The sequence below is a fragment of the Corylus avellana genome, chromosome ca3, assembly GCF_901000735.1.
Source record: "Corylus avellana chromosome ca3, CavTom2PMs-1.0".
Classification (NCBI taxonomy): domain Eukaryota; kingdom Viridiplantae; phylum Streptophyta; class Magnoliopsida; order Fagales; family Betulaceae; genus Corylus; species Corylus avellana.
This window is the reverse complement of record NC_081543.1, coordinates 29,885,277-29,904,144: the sequence shown is the minus strand read 5'-3', so window position 1 is coordinate 29,904,144 and position 18,868 is coordinate 29,885,277. Positions and strand designations below refer to the sequence as shown.

Below are 18,868 nucleotides of genomic sequence, written 5' to 3'. Positions count from 1 at the left end.
TTCCGTTAAGTAATTTAACAAAATCGGCTACTTTGTCACGTCATATTACTACAATAAATTAACATAATCTTTTATATCCCCAAAATTTTATCTCGTGCGTAACCCTCACTCATTTTCATCTTCCTCGCCACAATTTGGGAGCATTTTGCTAGAATTTGATGGTTGCATTTTGTGAAGTGGCTGAGGAAAATGAAGATGAGGAAGGATTACACACGGGGTAAATTTTTGGGGATATAAGAGTTTAAGTTAATTTACTATAGTAATATTAGGTTAATTTACTGTCGCAATATGATGTGGAGTGAGGGTTGATGTGTAATCTTAATTAGCGTCGTAAAATGATGTGAAAAATCCTAATTGTTATTTTTGAAAGTCAGAAATTAATAATAACACGTGTCGCATTTTTATTGAGTATAACGTGACAAAGTGACAGATTTTGTTAATTCTTTAACGGAAATTGATTTCATGAAGTAAACTATTATTTTGGCATACCTTGAAGACCTATAAATTATTTTTATTACCACAAGGAGTGATTTGTAATCTAGCCAAACTATAGGAATTTATAAATTATTTTTTATACTACATATAGTGATTTGTAATTTAAGTTCACTACAAAAACCAATTTTACATTTATCTCGTATAAATATAATATACATAAAGGCGGTTAACGATTTTTTCAAAACATAAAACCGCTAATCATGACTACCTAGGAGGTTAGCAGTTGGTTAAAATCAAAGTTAAATCATTTAAGATTATTCATAATTCTCCCGTTAATCACTCTTTAGTTGTGTCTTTAAAATTTTCTAATGTAATCTTTTAGTTATACTTGCCCAAGTTTGCCTCTTTGTAGGAACTTGCTTGTGTAAGTTTCTTCTAACTTTTAAGTTGTCTTGTTTTTTCAAGAGTTGCTAGCTTGTGAGTTCTTTCTGGTTTTTTTGTTGAGTTTTCAATAAAATTCTTACTTCTTCTTCTTCTTCTTCTTTTCTTTTTTTTTTTTATTTTTTTTTTAATTTTTATTTTAAAGATAGAATAGTTGCACCAAAAAGGTCTAGCAACAATCCTAGTTAATTTCTTCCAAATTGGGTCGATAGAAATGTCCTCCAACTCATCTTATAAAACAATCACATGTCCTTTGAATCATGAAAACATGTTTTTTTAATAGTTCTATTAAAAAATTATGTCCTTTTTACATGCTAATTGAAAAAATTCTATGTTTTTCATATGTTGAGGAACATATGACAAATTTATAGATCGGATTTGAAGAAATTTTTCCGACACACATGTATGAAAATTTATGGGATGAGATTGTAGGAGAGAATTTATAGGCTTAACTTGAACCATTTAATTTATGTTTTGACCTTTTTTCTTTTCTTTTTTGTTCTTGTTTCTCATTGCGTGAGAACTCAATATTGAAGTGAGAATTGGATCAGGATCCTTGTAGGACTTTGTCCTATAAAGTTTCTTAAATTTTAACAATTATTTTCAAATTAAAAAATTTGTGTTTTATCACCTCAACATTTATCAGTATGTGATACGCGATGAGTTAAAGAAAATTAAAGAATTATCAGGATTTGAAGAACTCTACAAAATAGAGAAATTATAACATGTGGGAAAATGTTGCAACCAATTAGCTTACAAGCCTAAGTTTCTTCAAAAGATGCATATAAGAAGGAGAGAAAATGAAACATATTAGGGCATTTTCCTATTCAGTTTAAATTTCAAATTTAATGTTGGATAATGACTTGTATTTGATAAGACTATGATCATCTCCTCCATCATTCAGTTCATGCTGAGATTTTTTCTAAAAATTTCTAAAGTCACAAATAAAATACATGTCCCACTAAAAAAATAATTAAAAAAACAATATTTTAAATTTTAAAAAAAATATGAAGTAGCCGATCATCCCATCTTGGCCATAGGAAGTAACTAGACCACCCCATTTTAAATACAGATAGCTTAATGGCCAGACCAACCTCATGGGCAGTCTAGGCCTCAACTGGGATGATTTGACGAGGTAGCCAGCTACCCTTTAATTTTTTATAATTTTATTTTATATATATATATTATTAATTTTTTATTAATAGAATAAATATCCTATTTATGAAAAGATCTTAACTATTAATTAAATATTCTTCTATCTAAAATAAATGAGAGAACACCGTATTCCTATTTCACAGATCTAAAATGCGGCCACAATCATTATGAATGCCTTTTAAATAATCTTAATTTACAGACTTATTTGCTCTCTCACGTGGCTTTGTCTCTTAAGTTGCTGCCATTGAGCTTCTTCTATAAGCTTTGAAGGAAGCTCTTGTGGCTGTGAAAATGAGAAGACCACTTTTTGGTGCTCATTAATGAGCATGCGGCAACTTTATTGAAACTTGAAGGCACTTTAGTCCTTTGGTGTGGTGAACCATCCCTTCATTTATGGATCTCATCATTTAGTCCTACTTTGTCCTTTGCCCATAAATTGAAGGAGATGTGTGAATCATAAATTTGCCCATAAATTGAAGGAGATGTGTGAATCATAACTGAGGTGAGAGAGCAGCTCTTGGTAAAGGAAGAGAGCACCTCTTGGTAAAGGAAGAGGGCAGCACGTGTAAGAGAGAGGCAAGAAAGGCAAGAAGATATCTCACTTTTATGAATATGCATCGCTACTACTTTTATCCACACTTGCAGCAGAAGATTCCGAGTATAATTGTTCTTTTTCTTTTTAAAACCATAATCTCACTCATAAAACATACCAGAGCACTAATACTGAAACCATATTTCATAGATATTCACAAGTCATAACTTAAAACCATATCATTTTTACAATACAACTCCAAAAGATGCCACATGCTGCAAATTAACATCTAAAACTGACTTATCAAAAGTTAGCACTTCAAAAGTTGACGCCTCCGGCCAACCTCACGGATAATAATCATCGTAATATTCCTCCCTGGCGACATCTGTAAAATTGTTACAACGGGATATGTGTGTTACGGCTAAGTAGTTAGAAAAAATATTCTAACCATTCTAAACTTTGTTGTGTGTGATGTGAGGTACATTTTCCTTGTAAAATTTCACCTCTATTGCTTGTAAAGCAACTATCACAATGCATAATTTTTTAATGATGGATGTTATCATAAATCCTACTAATATTGTCAACGCATATAGCAAAAGAGACACCTACCAATATTATCATAGCCACTAAAATTCTCAGACCAGCTACGTGTATCATTTCCTTTCCATGATTGTTCAAATCGAAGAAGCTCATTTGCTTCACCTGAAAATTTTCCAATCCAGAGCTTTTGGTTACTTCTCCTTTATGTGCAAAAAAAAAATATACCCCAAAAAATATACTATGCCTACATACCTTTATTCACATTGGAATGGCCCTACAAAATATGTCATCATCATAAGTACAATATCAACATCGCAAAGAAAAACACCAATAACACAGAAAGCTCAGACTAAAAAGTAAAGCAATAAATACCTTATTATCAAGTCCCCGAGATATCTTGTGTTTTACTTGCCTCGTAGTTGTAGCAGTATCAGAGCTTTTGCGTTTTCCTTGCCTTGTAGCAGTATAAGCTTTTTTGCTTTCTAAGAAGGTCGCCTGCTCCACAACAAAGTCAAATTAAGAAACAGAACCAATCTACAAATTGAACATGTTATCAACCTTAAAAGATCACTTACTCCATCACTCCCTGTCATTCTAGTTGTGGATGAAGATATATATGATCCATCGGCATTGCCATAAGTGACAGAGGACTTGTGAAAAGTGAAATTGCGAGCTTGATGTTGCAACTTTATTCCATTCGACTTGCTGTAGTCATTTCTGTACTGCTCATGCTTGCTCTTTTTCTCTGCAATCAAGCAAGAGGGGAAAAAATGTACAGCACTTTTTGAGGTTGGATCCCAACAATAACAATCAAAACATAGGATTACAATGGGTCTTCAAACACAAGGTAGGAAGCAGTTCACTTAGTAATATGATGTGCACTTTTTGAGGGTCTTTCCATTTTCCTATATAGTTCTTAGGAAAAAAAAAAATAGCATTACAACCAGTTAAAAGATGCACTTTACCTTCAACTTTATCTTCACGATACTCCACAACAGCTTTACTAGTTCTACTTGACCTACCATGATTCCAAGGCGTTTCTTTCTTTTCTTTATTTGTAACTTTTTTTTTGCCTCCCTGCATTTTCTAAGTGCTATGAACCCGCCAAAGCTTAGTATGCAAAGCAAAATATATGCTGCAACCATGAGATTCAGCATTAGAACCAATTAGACGACCATTATATCAAACAATGACAACAAAAAAATATGGCTAGAAATTCTGTTTGATAACTTCTTACCAAAATGACCATCGACGAGGATATTTTACCAACAACTAAAGCATCATACAGCATATTATAAATAAATTTCAACTATCCTACTAAAAAATCCAAAATCCACCCGGTTGTCTGCAGGTGGTCCTAACAACTTCTCCACGAACTAGTTTCACTATAACTGATGAGCAAGATTGAAATTTTGGAACTATAGCAAGCATGATCTACACTAAAGATTCTCAACCATCAAAGATTCAAAACTTTTTACATTAAGTTCCACTCAATCAACGTCTCAAGAAAAGGAGCCTAACACCATGATGATCAATATTACCATCCATGAATCACCGTATGCAACAACAAATCAAACTCAAGCACAGAATCTACGTTTCAATCGGTAGAAGACATATATGTTGCGACAAATGCAAATTCAAAAATCACCAAAGAACCAGAAAAGTGCAGAACAAAAAATAAGACGTTTCCATAATCATAGACACAAGTTATGTCCACCAGATAACTAAAAAATACATTAAGATCAAGGAATATCAAAAGAACATGTTATGCGTGTAGAAATTTCACCCCTATAAAATGTCTCTAATTTTCGCTAGCAACGTATGATTATACCCTTTCAAATTTTCTCACCAACCAAAAATACCATCAAACGAAGCATAACAGAGATTACAAAACAAGACATGCCCACCTTAGAAGTTACAATCTCCATGATGGGTCCCAATCAGAGAAGTCAATTTATAAGATAAGAACTCAATGAAAGTAGGATGACAATACACAATAGAACTCACCCGGGTGGGAATTAAACCACAGTTGAGATTCTACAACACACGACACACAACTTTTACTCAACTACCCATTACATACAGAACACTAAATTTAGACATAACCCAAATACACTACAGCCATGCACATAGCCCACGGCAACCCACTCTGTTTTATGAAGCGAAAACAGAGGAATTGACCAAACGGCTTTTATACTTGCACCAGTCCTCCTCTGCTCATGGGACAACTCCTCTCCCACTTCTCTCTACTCCCACGTCTACTTCTACAACGTGGGTCTTCGTGTACGACGTGGCCTCTCACTCTACAAGAAACTAGAAGCCCTAGATGGTTCCTCCATTGGGAATGCTCTAAGGCACTCATAAACAAAACCATAAACACCAACCCAAACCCTTTAAAAGCGAAAACTTCTCAAAACAACTATCGTCAAGACCGAAAACCTAACATAATCCAACAAAAAGGACCAGAATTAGCAACACAGTACCGTCCGACACGTACTGTCCCGCCAGTAATTGTTGTGGAAAATGTAGGAACTTTTTTTTTTTCAGCCATTCATAAACCCATAATCAAAATATTTTTTTTTTCACAGACCAGCAAGGATTCACGTGGTAAATCACAGAAACCCTTATAAAAAAAACAGAAACACAAACTGCAGTACAAAATAAAAAACGGAAAACAGAGAGAGAGGGATGAGAGATAGAAATAGTGAGGGGGCGAGAGATGAGAGATACAAGAGATGGAGAGAGATACCTGGTTGGAAGACGGATTGCAGTTTGAGGAAGACAGAGAGGGTGAGCAGAGATAGAAATAGAGAGAGAGGGCGAGAGATGAGAGATAGAAGAGAAGGAGAGAGATACCTGTTGGAAGACGGACGAGTTGCAGTTTGAGGAACACGAACGGTTTACTTCCGCTGGAATATAGAGAGGCTGAGGGCTTTTATGGCAAACTAAAACGAATCATTTAATCTGACAGGATAGGAAGCTATTCCTATCAATTTTTTTAGAATTAGGATTCATCTAGATAGTTACATTGGAACTATATTTTTATCTTCTCAAAAAATAAAAAAATAAAAAGATAAAAATATTTTTTTATTAATTTATTTGAATTAGAGAGAATTCTATTTTATTTTAAAAAAAAATAAATATTTTTATGTGTAAAAAATTAGTGATTTTCACCAAAATTACTATTCTTATGAATAGATCCTTATCAAACAAATTAAAGAATGAATATTCAATTTCATTACAATAGTTTATTCCACATATCTGCTGCTATAATCTTAAAGTTAAAACGTTGTTTGGGATTCTGTTTCTATTTGGATATGAGAAAGTGTTACGCTTGTAAAAATAAATAAAATAAAAATAAAAATCTATTCATACAACCACATACCTATCAAGGGAAGAGGGTAAAAATCTTTTCAATTTTTTTAAAATTATTACATCTTCTTGTTTTGCCACGCCGGTTCCTCTCCTTTTCAAAGGAAATGGAGAGAATCCATTTGACCTATTAAGCTACGAGAAATGCTAAATGCCCAACTTTTTTGCCCAACAAAAGTCTAACTTTTACCTTTTATTTTTTTTCTAAAAAAACCAAAATGAAAAATGGAAAAAATGTTTGAAGCAACCCTATCTATTTTTTGCCTTTCTTTTATTTAGTATTTTTTTTAAAATGAAAAATAGTATTTTTCTTCATAATAATGACATTTTCTTAAAAAAAATGACATTATTATGAAAAAAATACCATTTTTCATTTTTTAAAAAATACCAAATAAAAGAAAGACAAAAAATAGATAGGGTTGCTTTAAACATTTTTTTCATTTTTTATTTTATTTTATTTTTTAAAAATAAATAAGGCAAAAGTTAGACTTTTGTTGGACAAAAAAGTTGAGTCCCTATCATTCATCGGCCTGGCCTTCATTATTGCCTACCTACTGTCCGAACCAATGGGCGATCAACCACGTTTCAATAGTTTATTACATTATCAAAAAAATAAAAATAAAAATAAAAATAAAAACCACGTACATTTCAATAAACAAAAGTGTATGTTTTATAAAGTTCCGTAGGAGATTTTTTTACAGAATTATTTTAGTTTTATGAAAGGTATTTTTGCTATTGGAAACATTGACATTATTTTGGTATTTTAAGAGGAGTATTAACACAATTAGTTGCTTTAAAGAGACATTGACAAATAGAATTGTAATTTGGGAGTATGTGTATTTTTTCTTTTATTTTATTTAAATTTTAAGAATTAGTATTATTTTGTAATTCAATAATGGGCTCTTGGCCCAAAGTTAGTCAAATTAAAGTTTGGATTCTTTGTATATTTAAGTATTCTTTTGTATTCTAATAAAGAAAATTAAATTAAAATAATAAATAAACAAATTTTGTTAGTTGAGAGTTGTGGTTACAATTCTCTTGCTGTGAAATTAGTCTGTAATCTTTCCTCCTTAATCTTTCATGTTCTTAATTCTGAAAATTGTTTAAAAATAAAATTTGGTATCGAACAGGCCCAAACAATTGTAAATTGTTCGTATCGAGGCCAAAAGGCCCAAAACAAACGAAAAAAACAAGGATTCCGGGAGCTGTCGTGTCATACATGATAAACAAAGATAAGCCGAGTTGCTTTGTCGTTTTGGGAAAGCGTGAGTCTGAGGCGATTCCCTCAAACGTGCGCTAAAATTAAAGCTGAGATGTAAGCTGTGCTATGAAGCCTATGATATCGACAACAACTTTAATACTTTGTCTAGAGAATTTAAAAACAAAACAAAAATAAAAAAGGAAAAAAAAGACTCTTTTAAAAAAATGGTTTGAAAAATGCATCCTCTTTTTTTTCTTTTTAATTAATTGTGCACTGAGCACATTAATTCAGTAAAAATATACGCAAGATAAACACAAAAATGAGAGAGAAAAAAAAAAAAAAAAAAACACATTTTTTAAATGATTTTGACAAGGATTATTATAACTCAAACTAGTATTCATTTACAATTCATATACAAAAGTATAATAACTTTACAATTTGAAGACAGCAGGACACTAATCCTACATCTAATCTGAACTTTGAAGAGCTTGAATACTTGGTTTATCTTGATCAATGCTTGATCATGCGACTGCTGTAGAACATGGTGTTGCTCTGCCTTATGATTGATAATCTTTTTTAAAATTCCTTTTTCGGGTCAAATAATTTTAACCCCCTTTTTTTTTTTTTTTTTTGCTCCTTTTTAAAAGTTGTCCTCTTTTTAGTAGTAAACTTAACATTTTTTCTTTTAAAATTCTCACTTATTTATGAGTAATGTTATAAGTCTTTCTTATATCTATTTAAAATTGATATGGCTTTAAGCTTACTATTAAATTTAATTCAATAATAATTTTTAAAATTCAGATAAATTTTAAAAGGACTAACAAAAAAAAAACAAAAGGAGGTTATCAAAACATAATGCATAAAACAAGCTCCCCTCACTTCTCCTTTTTGGGTAAAAGGTATAAAAAAGGTTATCAAAACACACCCCTTTAGTTGCTTGATATCTGCAGGTGCTGCATTGTCATTTGTCATAATGTCATCCACTACAACCGCTGCATTATTGTCTACTTTTGTGTCGTGTTTGGTGATAAGTACTAATAATATTTGAATTTTAATTGATCCATAGATTGATCTGCTGAAGATTGGTCTGCTAAAGGGCTGAGCTCCCAACTAGACTAACATAATTGATCTGCTAGGTCGCTACTTTCCTTTTCAAGAAAAAATAATATGCAATCTTTACCGGTTTGTCCAACTCAATCCCCTCTTAATCACGTCCGACAATATGTGAGTAACTTAGGATTCTGATATTTGTAGTCAAAATTATGCGCGATTTTTCTGCCTATTACGCAATATTGCCTAGCTCGATTATGCTAGATATGTAATGAACAACTTAATTTTCTGATCGTATTTTGGATCATTTCTGTTGTAATGGGATTGTAATTAAATGGATGTGATGAACTAGCTACATGGTAATTATGGAATTGATGAATGAATTTGGTTAAAGTATTGACTTTATTCGAGGTAGCTGCCTACAAGAAAATAGAAAGACGAAGATTGATTTATGTTTTAGAATAATACTATGGGAGTTTAAAAACAATCAATAGTGCTCTTGTAATTTCATTCAGTAATGGACCAAGGAGGCATTTCAATGCCAATAAAGTTCAAAGGCCAATATTGGAAGTAGGAGAATTGTAAAACAAGGCAGAAAACTAAACCTATGAGCCCATCGATCCAATCCATAATGTAATGTAATGCCAATAAGAAATGCCTCAACCAAGGAGGCATTTCTTACTTAATTTGTGTCCGCTGCCCAGTTCATTAGGTGCGTCGTAGCTTTCTCTGCCTGCAATTTCAAAGCACAGGAAACAAAACGAGTTCATCATTCTGTATATATAGAAAGCAGAAGTAATTAAAATCACAGGAATTTAGAGGGTTAGAGGGAATTTTTTTTTTTTACCTCTTTTTCCCAGTCACATCGTATGGTAATGATGGTCAATATCAAGGTTTGAACTGCTGTCCCACCAAAAATCATTCCAGCCCAAATTCCCTGATTAAGTTTATTATCATATATATGTTGTTAAATTTCAAATTATTTCAAAAGTTTAAGCTTAATTATATATAGGAAGACGTGACATGTGAAATATTTTAATTAAAATTGGATAAAACTGCATGTGGGAGTAAGGGTTTGAAATCACAATTTCTCTATCTTAAACTAATTAGTGGGTTTATAATGAAGTTCTTTGATCTTGTTTCCAGCTCTCGTAGTCGTATGTGACTAGACGAGGTTGAAATTGATGTGGGATTGGGATGTGGCGCAATGATGCATGAGATATCCATTAGGTAGCATAGAGATAGAGTAGGCTATATATATAAGCCCAAAGTTTGATAATGAGCCGAGCTTAATTTGTGTGACTTGAAATATATATATATATATGATAAAACCACACGCACCATAACTCCTTGATGGAAGAACCAGCCCATGAAAAATCCGAGAGGCACCCCAATGAGATAGTAGCAACCTAAGTTTATGTAGGCAACATATGATTGCCATCCCGATCCCACAGCCACGCCTGCTCAAAAGTAAATAAGTAAATTATATATATATATAGCTAGCTTCAAGAATATTAATGAAAAAATAAAATGTACATATATATATAAGAAAGAATTGAAGCATTAATTACCAGAGAGAACTGGCTGAACACTATTGAGAAAAATAGTGAAGGCTAGGAGGACTGAAAGCTTGTTGACTTCTTGGAGGACAGGTTTGCTTGAAGAGAAGATCAAGGCAAACTCATTGTGGAAAATCATAATCAATAACCAGAAGAAGAGACCAATTATAACTGATGTTACCACCGACACTATCGTAGCAAATTTGGCTCCTTTTCCATTGCCAGCTCCAAGCTCATTTGCGACCCTCACTCTGTATTATTATTATTATTATATTATCGATCTCAAAGCTTTAGTGCATGCACCTGGAATTCTCCATCTCTCTACTCATCTAATCAAATTCATTCGTGCCCTCAAAAGAGGAAAAGAACATGTAATTTAATTTACGTTTGAATATTGTAAACTACTATATATCATCTTCTTCGTCGTCATCGTCATTCTGGTCGTCATCATCATCTTCCTTGTTGCATTATTATCATTTTATTTTGTCGTACGTTAATCATTATTGGGTGCCTGGGGCCCTTTGGTCTCTCTCTCTCTCTCTCTCTCTATATATATATATATCCTATCCCTATAGTCAATTCACGTACTGATCCTATATTTGTGACCGCCATAGAGATCTTTAACAAATATATATATATATATATATATAATATTTTGTAATTGATCTTTAACAATGTTGATGTTGGTAACAATTTGAATTAAAATATAATAAAAGATTTTTTTTTTTTCTAACAAATTTTAAACAATTTGTCCACCCATTCGGATGGATCTGGATCCACTTAAATTCTTTGAAAAATTTTAATTTCTAAAATTTTGGATTTAGGCTATCTATTTTTCATCTAAGGATTATTGTTCTGTCACGTATCTTACTACTAATAAAATAATAAATATATAAACTATTAGATGAAAAATGAACTACTTAGATCTGAAATTTCAGAAACTGAAATTCCTTAAGAATTTAAGTAAATCCTAATCCCATTTATATATTCATTATTTTATTAGTAGTGAAACACGTGACAGAACAATGACCATTTGATAAAAAATAAACTGCTTAGATCTGAAATTTCAGAAACTAAAATTCCTTAAACATTTCAGTAGATCCTAATCCCATTTGGGTAGGCGAGTTTCATTAAAATTCTCTCCTGTAAAATGCACAAATTATTAACAATTGCCCGTGACATGCACCGCCTCTATTATTTGAGTTCATAATTAGTTGCTAACTAGAGCATATGGTGAGGAATTGTGTTGAGGTGCACAGTGATGTTCACCAAATGGGCATGGGCTCCACCGAAAAAAAAAAGAGGTTGATATATAATAAATGAATAAAGTAGGAGAAACCAAAGGCATATATGCAAATAAATGTGAAGCTAGAAGAAATACCCGGTTGCGGCAAAGAATGCAAGAGGAATCATCATCTCCCATCCATTTATTGCCATGCTGCCAAACGAGACAAATAATATGAGTCCACACATTAGCTAAAGATTATTCAACAATAAGAGAGTATGGCCAGCTGTATACATATGGTGAACGGAATCACTTATATATATAGACATTATTGTATCCTTCTGAAAGTGAAAGGCAAATTCTTTTCAAAACTTTAGGGCTAATAATATTTAGCGGACAAATTAAATTAAATTAATCTTTTAGAAAATAATTTTTGTAAACTTTTATTCATATATATTTTGTTAAGTCAAACAAAAAAAAGAAAAAAGGAAATGATAAATTAGACGTGATATATATATATATATATATATATAATGTTACTCTTCACACTTATTTGTAATATCAATTTTATACTAATTGATGTGAATATGTGATATGTTTTAAGTGGCTTTCATATAAACTATTTTTTGTTTTATTTTTAATTAATTGAATTCGGCCAGTATAAAATAAGTATGATAAATAAATAGAGATGTTTAACAATTTTAATGACTGAATTAGTAACAATTTGAACAATAAATAAGAAAAAGCTCTTATAGGGTTTACTTGTCCAAGACAAATTAGGAAGAGTCCACCCACTTATTCATACAAAGCTTTCTCACATTTGCTGCCTCAATCAAGACAGCAAATGGCTGAAAATTGGAATGGTGATAAATGGTTGTGAAAGATTAACATTAATCTACAATTACATATAAATCATGCTATTGATAAAAAGATGTTAATTAATTACCATATGGACAAAGCATCCACGGCAATTTCTGCATTCGGTAGATTTCCAGTCATCAATATCAGTATTCTATAATACCAATTCTCTAAGCTGCAAATTAGAATTAGAAAGAAACAATGTCAAATAAAAAAGAAATGGTAATTAGCAGTGATCATCAGCTTTGGAAATGAAGGGAAAAGTGGAAGCAATGCAAGTAGACTGTAGATGCTTAATTTATATATAGGAGGATATATGATATCCAATAACATTAAGGGTTTAGGGAGATACCAAAGCATGAGTCCGGAAGCAGCTGAAAGTTTGACAAAATCCCAGAGATGAGAAAATGCTTCAATGGAGAAACCAGTCCATGTAAGAGGACAACCACCGCAAACAGCATAACCCAGAAGCCCAAAGACCAGAACCCACCAAGAAAAGTTCAAAGTAACTGCAATTCCAACAACTCCAAGTTGAAGCCTAAACACAAACAGCCAACTCAGAATGACATGGACCACAAGTGCCGCCAGAGACACCCACGCAGTCACCGCAGTTTTGAGCTGGCTCTGCAAGAATCTCGTGAGAGGGAACTGAAATGCGAAGCTAAAATGAAGCGGTATCATCCACATTGTCACACGCCCAGATAGCTCCGCCACTTCTGAAGGCTGTCCCAGCAGCTTCAGCACCGGAGAGGCAAAGAGATAGAGAGGCAAAAGCAGTACGCAGCACGTGAAAAGAACGATCCACGATCGCTGCATGTATACACCCAACATGTGGTACTTTTTTGCCCCAAAAGCTTGCCCACATAGCGTTTCTAAAGCGCTTGCCATTCCCAGCTGATAAATAAATTAAACAAACCATATATTATATCAATAATAATTAAATTAACAATATGTAATTAATATATGAGAAATTGAAGTAATACCAAGAGGCCAAAGTCGAAGCCGACGACAACATTATTGGCAATGGAAATTGCAGCGAGCTCAAGGTCACCCAAGTGGCCGGCAAAGGCTTGGGTGATGATCAACATGGAGTAGGAGGCGAGGCGGCTGAAGATTGCAGGACCCACTATGTGCCACAGCTTCTTAGACTCGATCCAAACCCTCCGTGCCAGATCTTGGTCCTGATCATCATCATCATCTTTTCCAACTTTTGATCTGACGGCTGAACCGCAATCATCCAGTAAAGGAACCTTCGCATCCTCTACTGACGCGCTTCTAGACATCATCGTTCTCCTCTTTCTTGTTTATGAATCTCTTAATTGGGATAAATCCAAACAGCTAGCCGGACAGAGAGCTCAAATGAATTTCATGGGATATATCCCTTGGCGTCTGATATATATATATATAGTGGTGTTTTAAATAATATTTTTTATCTGCTTATTTAATTTGTCAATTAAAAAAAAAAAAAAAATCATGTATTGAACAAAAGGGATGTCGTGAGACCACGTGTGAGCATCAATTATCGTCGTTTTGTAGAAGATAATTAAGTTGCATTGAGACATGGCTGTTGATCTCTGCAGCACCAAAACTGCATGTCGTGATACAGACAAGTTGTGTCACTGCTTACCGCACCTGTTTGTACGCTTCCACCCAACGATTCATTCCAGTGGTCTTTGCGTAAACCCGAGAGGCCATGTCGATTACTTCAGACAGACAAAAATAATTCGAGGGTTCTTATCGTTTCGCGCTGGCACGGATATCGGATACATTAATTAGTATTCTACGTGTTTGATTTTTCTTTTTCATTATTACTAAAAGCAAATAAGGACTTTGATTCAATTATAGCCATTATAATTGACCAAATAAGGGTGGCTGTACGTACGTGAATATGATTTTTGTATTTCATTTAGAAATTAAGGAGCTAGTGTATTAATTATTTTACTGTACGTCAAAATTTGTTTATATAGTTTAATTAATGTTATTTAAAATTTTTAAATAAAGTCGTAACATATTCAATATATAATAATAAATAAATTTATAAAAATTAATTAATTCTCATCGTAAAATGAAAGCAAAACGGAGAGAATCCTTATCTTGGACTTGGAGTTAATTAATTGGCTGCATTTCTGCATCAATTAATAATATTAGCCAGATTTACCACCTAACACTTAATTATTTGCCTTCTTCACATTTCACATGTGACTTGTGAGTGTCTTTATTTCGCAGAAAGAGACTTTACACTTTAAGTGTGAGTGTCGAATCAGATGATTCATTTGTTTTTTTGAATAATTAATGAAAGAACTTTGTCCGTATGATAATTAACTTTGTCTGTACCATTTTATGGTCTAGTTGTATTGCCATATATAATCAATGCATGTGCAGATGTTATAGAAAGAGAAATTTGGAACGTTAGTCATGAAGAGGTTTAATTATGTGGTACACATAATTCTTTCAATTATAAGGATCTGGTATATATAGATCAGGTCTTTTCTTTTTGTTTTTTGTATTTTTTTGGGATGAATACAAAATCATGTGGGTTTACTTGATGCAGTAAATGGCCAAAAATCATGTGGGTTCATATATATAGTTCGAATGCCCAGTTTAATTTTACCCTTCTCATCGATTTATCAAGAGACTTCACGCGCGATTATCGTATATATATGTACCTAAAAAATTAAATAAATTTAAGATTGGAATCATGTATACCTGAAAAATTATCTAAGATCAGAAAAAGATCCAAAGATTTCAATTCACTGATCCTGGGAATCAAATGGCCCAACAAAAAAATAAACACCCATATGATAAAAACTCAAGAAAAAGATAAAATGAACTAAATAAAATTTTGAAAATATCCTTTCTCCAAAGAATGAATACTCAGAACTTACTGGTACACGAGCAACTGCGAGGGAACCATTGGTGGCGTTAGACAGCATCCGGCAGAGGGAGGCCGGTGGCCGTTTCTTTTCTCGATCTTGAATGCAATTAGGGGATTTTGTCTTCCTAGGTGAAAGAGAAGAGAATGGGTAAAGATCCAATATTTTCGTTTATGAAGGATTTGGTGTAATATATATGTTGATGTATTTATTGTTTATTAGTGAGCACAAAAAGTCTAGTTTATGTCACACCCTTATAAAAGTTATTCTCATTATTTATAATTAATATATATATTTTTTTTAACGGTATAAATGATGTTACATTAATTAAAATGTTTAAATGACATGATAACATACTCATCACGTGGTATCATAAATACTATTAGATAAAACAAAATATAATTTTGACTATAAATAGATTCATCTTTCATTTCACTTCAAATAATTAAAGAGAGGTTTTTCAAAAAATAAAAATAATAATTATAATTAAAGAGATTATTGTACGTACATTACTAGGTTCCGGCATACAAGCATGTGGATGTCAACCAGCAATGTATGATTAGTGCTTCAACTCTTTTATGTGCACTACACTTTTCTTACTTAATTCGCTCTTCCCTAATACTGAGGATTGTGATTGAAGATTGAAGATTCTATCCATGAGATTTTAGTCAATCTGATGGATAGAATTGACAGGGCTTTCAATTTGTTCTTTTTATAATTATTTAACCCCCAACAAATGTCACAACAATTTTGATTTTTGATGATGTTTATATACATTTGTATCCGTTTGGTACGAGAATTAGCTAACAAGTCAAGTATGGGATTAGACAACTTGTCAAATATGAGATTTGAGTGTTGATAGAGTGTACGGCCGTGAAGGTCGACCCATTGCATTTGTTTCACATAACTTAAATGCATGCTATATATATAAAGTGAGTAATTCTTTTTTTGACATGTCTACACAAGGAAATAGAGAGGGAGATTCGAACTAATGACCTCCGCTTCATTAAGCGTAGTTCACAGCCGATTGAGCTACCACTTGAGAACAAATGAGTAATTCTAAGTGGCCTACTTATGTCCTACTAAAAATGATGTGACTATTAAAATCACCACTGAACTTGTGATTGATCATAATTAAATTTTGATCGATGGATAGTTTTAATAGCCACATTATTCTTAGTGAGATATAAGTAGATCACTTAAAATTACTCATATAAAAGCTCTTAATCATTTTTTCCTTTCAAGCCGGCCCAAAAGAAAAGGGCAAGTTTGATGAACATTGAAAAGGAAAGGAAATGAATGATATTTATTATCTTGGTTGTCTTCCACGCGAAACTGGTCATGTGATTGTCCACTATTTAAACGTTCATTCATCTACAGCTAGCGAAATAAGAAAATACAGGAAAAAATTAGCTGTAGATTGTACGATTCAAATAATAATGGAAAGCAAAGCCCAAAATAATTCTTCTTCCTAGAGTCCGGATTGGGACAACTACGTACCATTCTCTATCCCATCAGAGAAAGGAATCAAACCTTCGTTGTCTCCCACGACAAACTGATGTAATTATCAACTGTTTAATCCTTCATTAATTAATTCGTCTAGAAAGCAATGGAAAGAATTGGCTTCCAGTAATGTAGGAGGCAAATAATATCTTCTTCCTCCACTCAATGCCATCGCTAAAACCGGATTGGGCCAACTACCATTCTCAACTCCATCAGAGAAAGGTGTTGGGGTAAGCAAAGCCCAATATGAGAGGGAGGGGACAGAATTTAACGAACACGGAATCTGAACCCCAGCTAATCACTTATTGTCCCAATCGAGCACCATTGTGAAGGTTACATGAATTCCAAATAACTTTAGTCATGACCCAATTTAGTGGAGCATTGGTGGTGGTGAGCGACTTTTTGTTTCTTGGGCCAACGTCAAGCACAAAACCAAAAGATCTACTTGGGCCTCATCGGCGACCAATTATTTCCAAGGGTTTATGGGACCTCTACCCATGATCAGTCTCTTTCACCCAATTTAGGGGCCTTGGCGGCTGAGATCTGCTTAGACCCATCTGGCCACCGAGGAATGAAAGGAAGCCCAGACCCTTGGCCCATCAACGTACCAAAGCCGAGGGGGCTCACGGAATATCACATGAGTGCAACACATTTGATCTCTTTCTCCCCATGCGTAATGCTAAACTAATAATGATCATGTAAGGCAACGCAATCCGCCCTTTTATTGTATTTGCTCAGTAAAGGTTGCCTTTTGTGGGAAAACTTAGCGTAGAAGAGGAATTCCATAAAGAGGGAAGAGAAATGTTGTACCAAATTGGAGACTTCAATTAAGAAAACAAATATATGCGTAACAGATCAGAGAAAAGAATGACAAGTTGTTTTATTCAAATATTTGATGTACACCGGACTCATCTACAAATGGATACACGTGTCAACACGAAAGCAATGAATCTCCAAATAATAATCATCATCATCATCATCATACAAATCCGACCCTAAGTAAAACCCAATATGGAATGAGACAAATGCAACAAAAATAAATATCGGAAAATTAAAAAAGAAAAAAAAAAAATGAACATGAAAGAGAAACAAATAGATCTCATCCGTGCATCAAAAATAAGATCTAGTAAGAGCCGAGATGAGCCTCCACGTGGGACAAAGCCAGAACCAGTCTAAGCCAGCACCACGGCGAAGAATGTTCCAACAAGAGCGGTTCCAGCAATAACGGCTTTGCTAGGAGAGAAGGCGGCACTGGGGGTCTGATCAGCAGCCGGTGGCTGGGATGAGGGGGTAACGGGACTGGGTGCCGGCGGTGAAGAGTTCTTGGGAGCAGGAGACACGGGTGAAGGAGATTTCGCTGAAGGAGTGGGAGCTGAGGTAGGGGCTTTGGTTGGTGAAGGGGACGGGGCCTTTGAGGTCGGAGCCGGCGCTGGCGATGGAGATGTAGGTGGTGATGGGGTTGGAGCTGGTGAGGGTGGCGTGGCGGTGGGTGGCGTGGCAGTGGGTGGCGTGGCTGTGGGTGGTGAGGCGGTTGGTGCTGGCCCTGGAGCCTGGGCTATGCAAAAGGTGGCCAAGAGACCCAAGATCATCAAAACTTGGAAGCCATAGAAACCCATCTTCATTTTCCAAAGTGTGAGAGAGAGCTTCAGAAAGATGAGGAAGCAAAGTTGTGAGTTTGAGAGTGATGAGGAGCTCAAAAGTGGAAGGGGAGAATATAAAAAGAGGAGGCCGATGGACAGCGGTTAATCAAATAATGCTTAAGATTCCTGGAATCGTTTTAAATCTCATAAACCATGTATCAAGGAGATATATATATATATATACATGCACCCAACCCAAGTATGTATGTATATTATTCTTTAACGAGGATCAAACTATTGCCGGTGTGAAATAATCAATAATGGCCCACTCTTTCTTTCTCGCTTCGTCGAACTTTCTTCAAGGATCAGGTACAGAATCTGCACCTAATCAAACAAACCCAGATTCGACACCTGTCCAGGGAAGGGTTATATTAGGAACTTAAGTCATTTTTTATGTACTAGATTTGTCCTTTACTTGACTTCTAATTACCATGATACCATTCAAATTGCACATGTGTCGCTAGCTAAGGGTGAGTCAAACGTC

The 18,868-nt window shown here is 34.0% G+C and overlaps 3 protein-coding genes across 4 annotated transcripts; all 3 read right to left on the bottom strand.

The window, feature by feature from the left end:
• Positions 1-2,749: 2,749 nt before the first annotated feature.
• On the bottom strand, positions 2,750-6,034 carry LOC132176307 (uncharacterized). Of its 2 annotated transcripts, none has more exons than XM_059588473.1 (7): positions 5,960-6,034; positions 4,069-4,238; positions 3,679-3,848; positions 3,476-3,598; positions 3,356-3,377; positions 3,173-3,265; positions 2,750-2,948 (listed from the first exon to the last, which is right to left on the bottom strand). In XM_059588473.1, the coding sequence occupies exons 2-7, from the start codon at positions 4,184-4,186 to the stop codon at positions 2,908-2,910; spliced, it is 567 nt and encodes a 188-aa protein (XP_059444456.1). In that variant the 5' UTR covers positions 4,187-4,238; positions 5,960-6,034; the 3' UTR covers positions 2,750-2,907. The 2 variants fall into 2 exon arrangements, with proteins under 2 accessions (XP_059444456.1, XP_059444455.1); XM_059588472.1 differs by having other exon boundaries at positions 5,853-5,995.
• Positions 6,035-9,202: 3,168 nt separating this feature from the next.
• On the bottom strand, positions 9,203-13,742 carry LOC132175626 (protein DETOXIFICATION 27-like). Its single transcript, XM_059587626.1, has 8 exons — positions 13,352-13,742; positions 12,721-13,262; positions 12,457-12,543; positions 11,667-11,723; positions 10,298-10,536; positions 10,068-10,186; positions 9,574-9,663; positions 9,203-9,459 (listed from the first exon to the last, which is right to left on the bottom strand). The coding sequence occupies exons 1-8, from the start codon at positions 13,652-13,654 to the stop codon at positions 9,409-9,411; spliced, it is 1,488 nt and encodes a 495-aa protein (XP_059443609.1). The 5' UTR covers positions 13,655-13,742; the 3' UTR covers positions 9,203-9,408.
• A 4,174-nt stretch (positions 13,743-17,916) lies between these two features.
• On the bottom strand, positions 17,917-18,360 carry LOC132174387 (classical arabinogalactan protein 4-like). The gene has a single exon (XM_059586048.1). It carries the CDS (start codon positions 18,358-18,360, stop codon positions 17,917-17,919), a length of 444 nt encoding a protein of 147 aa, XP_059442031.1.
• Between the last annotated feature and the right edge of the window lie 508 nt (positions 18,361-18,868).

Bases quoted from the DNA above. Each gene is read 5' to 3' on its own strand.
- LOC132176307 (XM_059588473.1), bottom strand. From the start codon at position 4,186: ATGCAGGGAGGCAAAAAAAAAGTTACAAATAAAGAAAAGAAAGAAACG. The intron at 3,849-4,068 runs GTAAAGTGCATC...GCTTGATTGCAG, and splicing joins TCGTGAAGATAAAGTTGAAG to AGAAAAAGAGCAAGCATGAG. The intron at 3,378-3,475 runs GTATTTATTGCT...CATATTTTGTAG, and splicing joins CTCGGGGACTTGATAATAAG to GGCCATTCCAATGTGAATAA.
- LOC132175626 (XM_059587626.1), bottom strand. From the start codon at position 13,654: ATGATGTCTAGAAGCGCGTCAGTAGAGGATGCGAAGGTTCCTTTACTG. The intron at 10,187-10,297 runs GTAATTAATGCT...ACTTTTGAGCAG, and splicing joins TGTTCAGCCAGTTCTCTCTG to GCGTGGCTGTGGGATCGGGA. The intron at 9,460-9,573 runs GTAAAAAAAAAA...TTGAAATTGCAG, and splicing joins GATGTGACTGGGAAAAAGAG to GCAGAGAAAGCTACGACGCA.
- LOC132174387 (XM_059586048.1), bottom strand. From the start codon at position 18,360: ATGGGTTTCTATGGCTTCCAAGTTTTGATGATCTTGGGTCTCTTGGCC.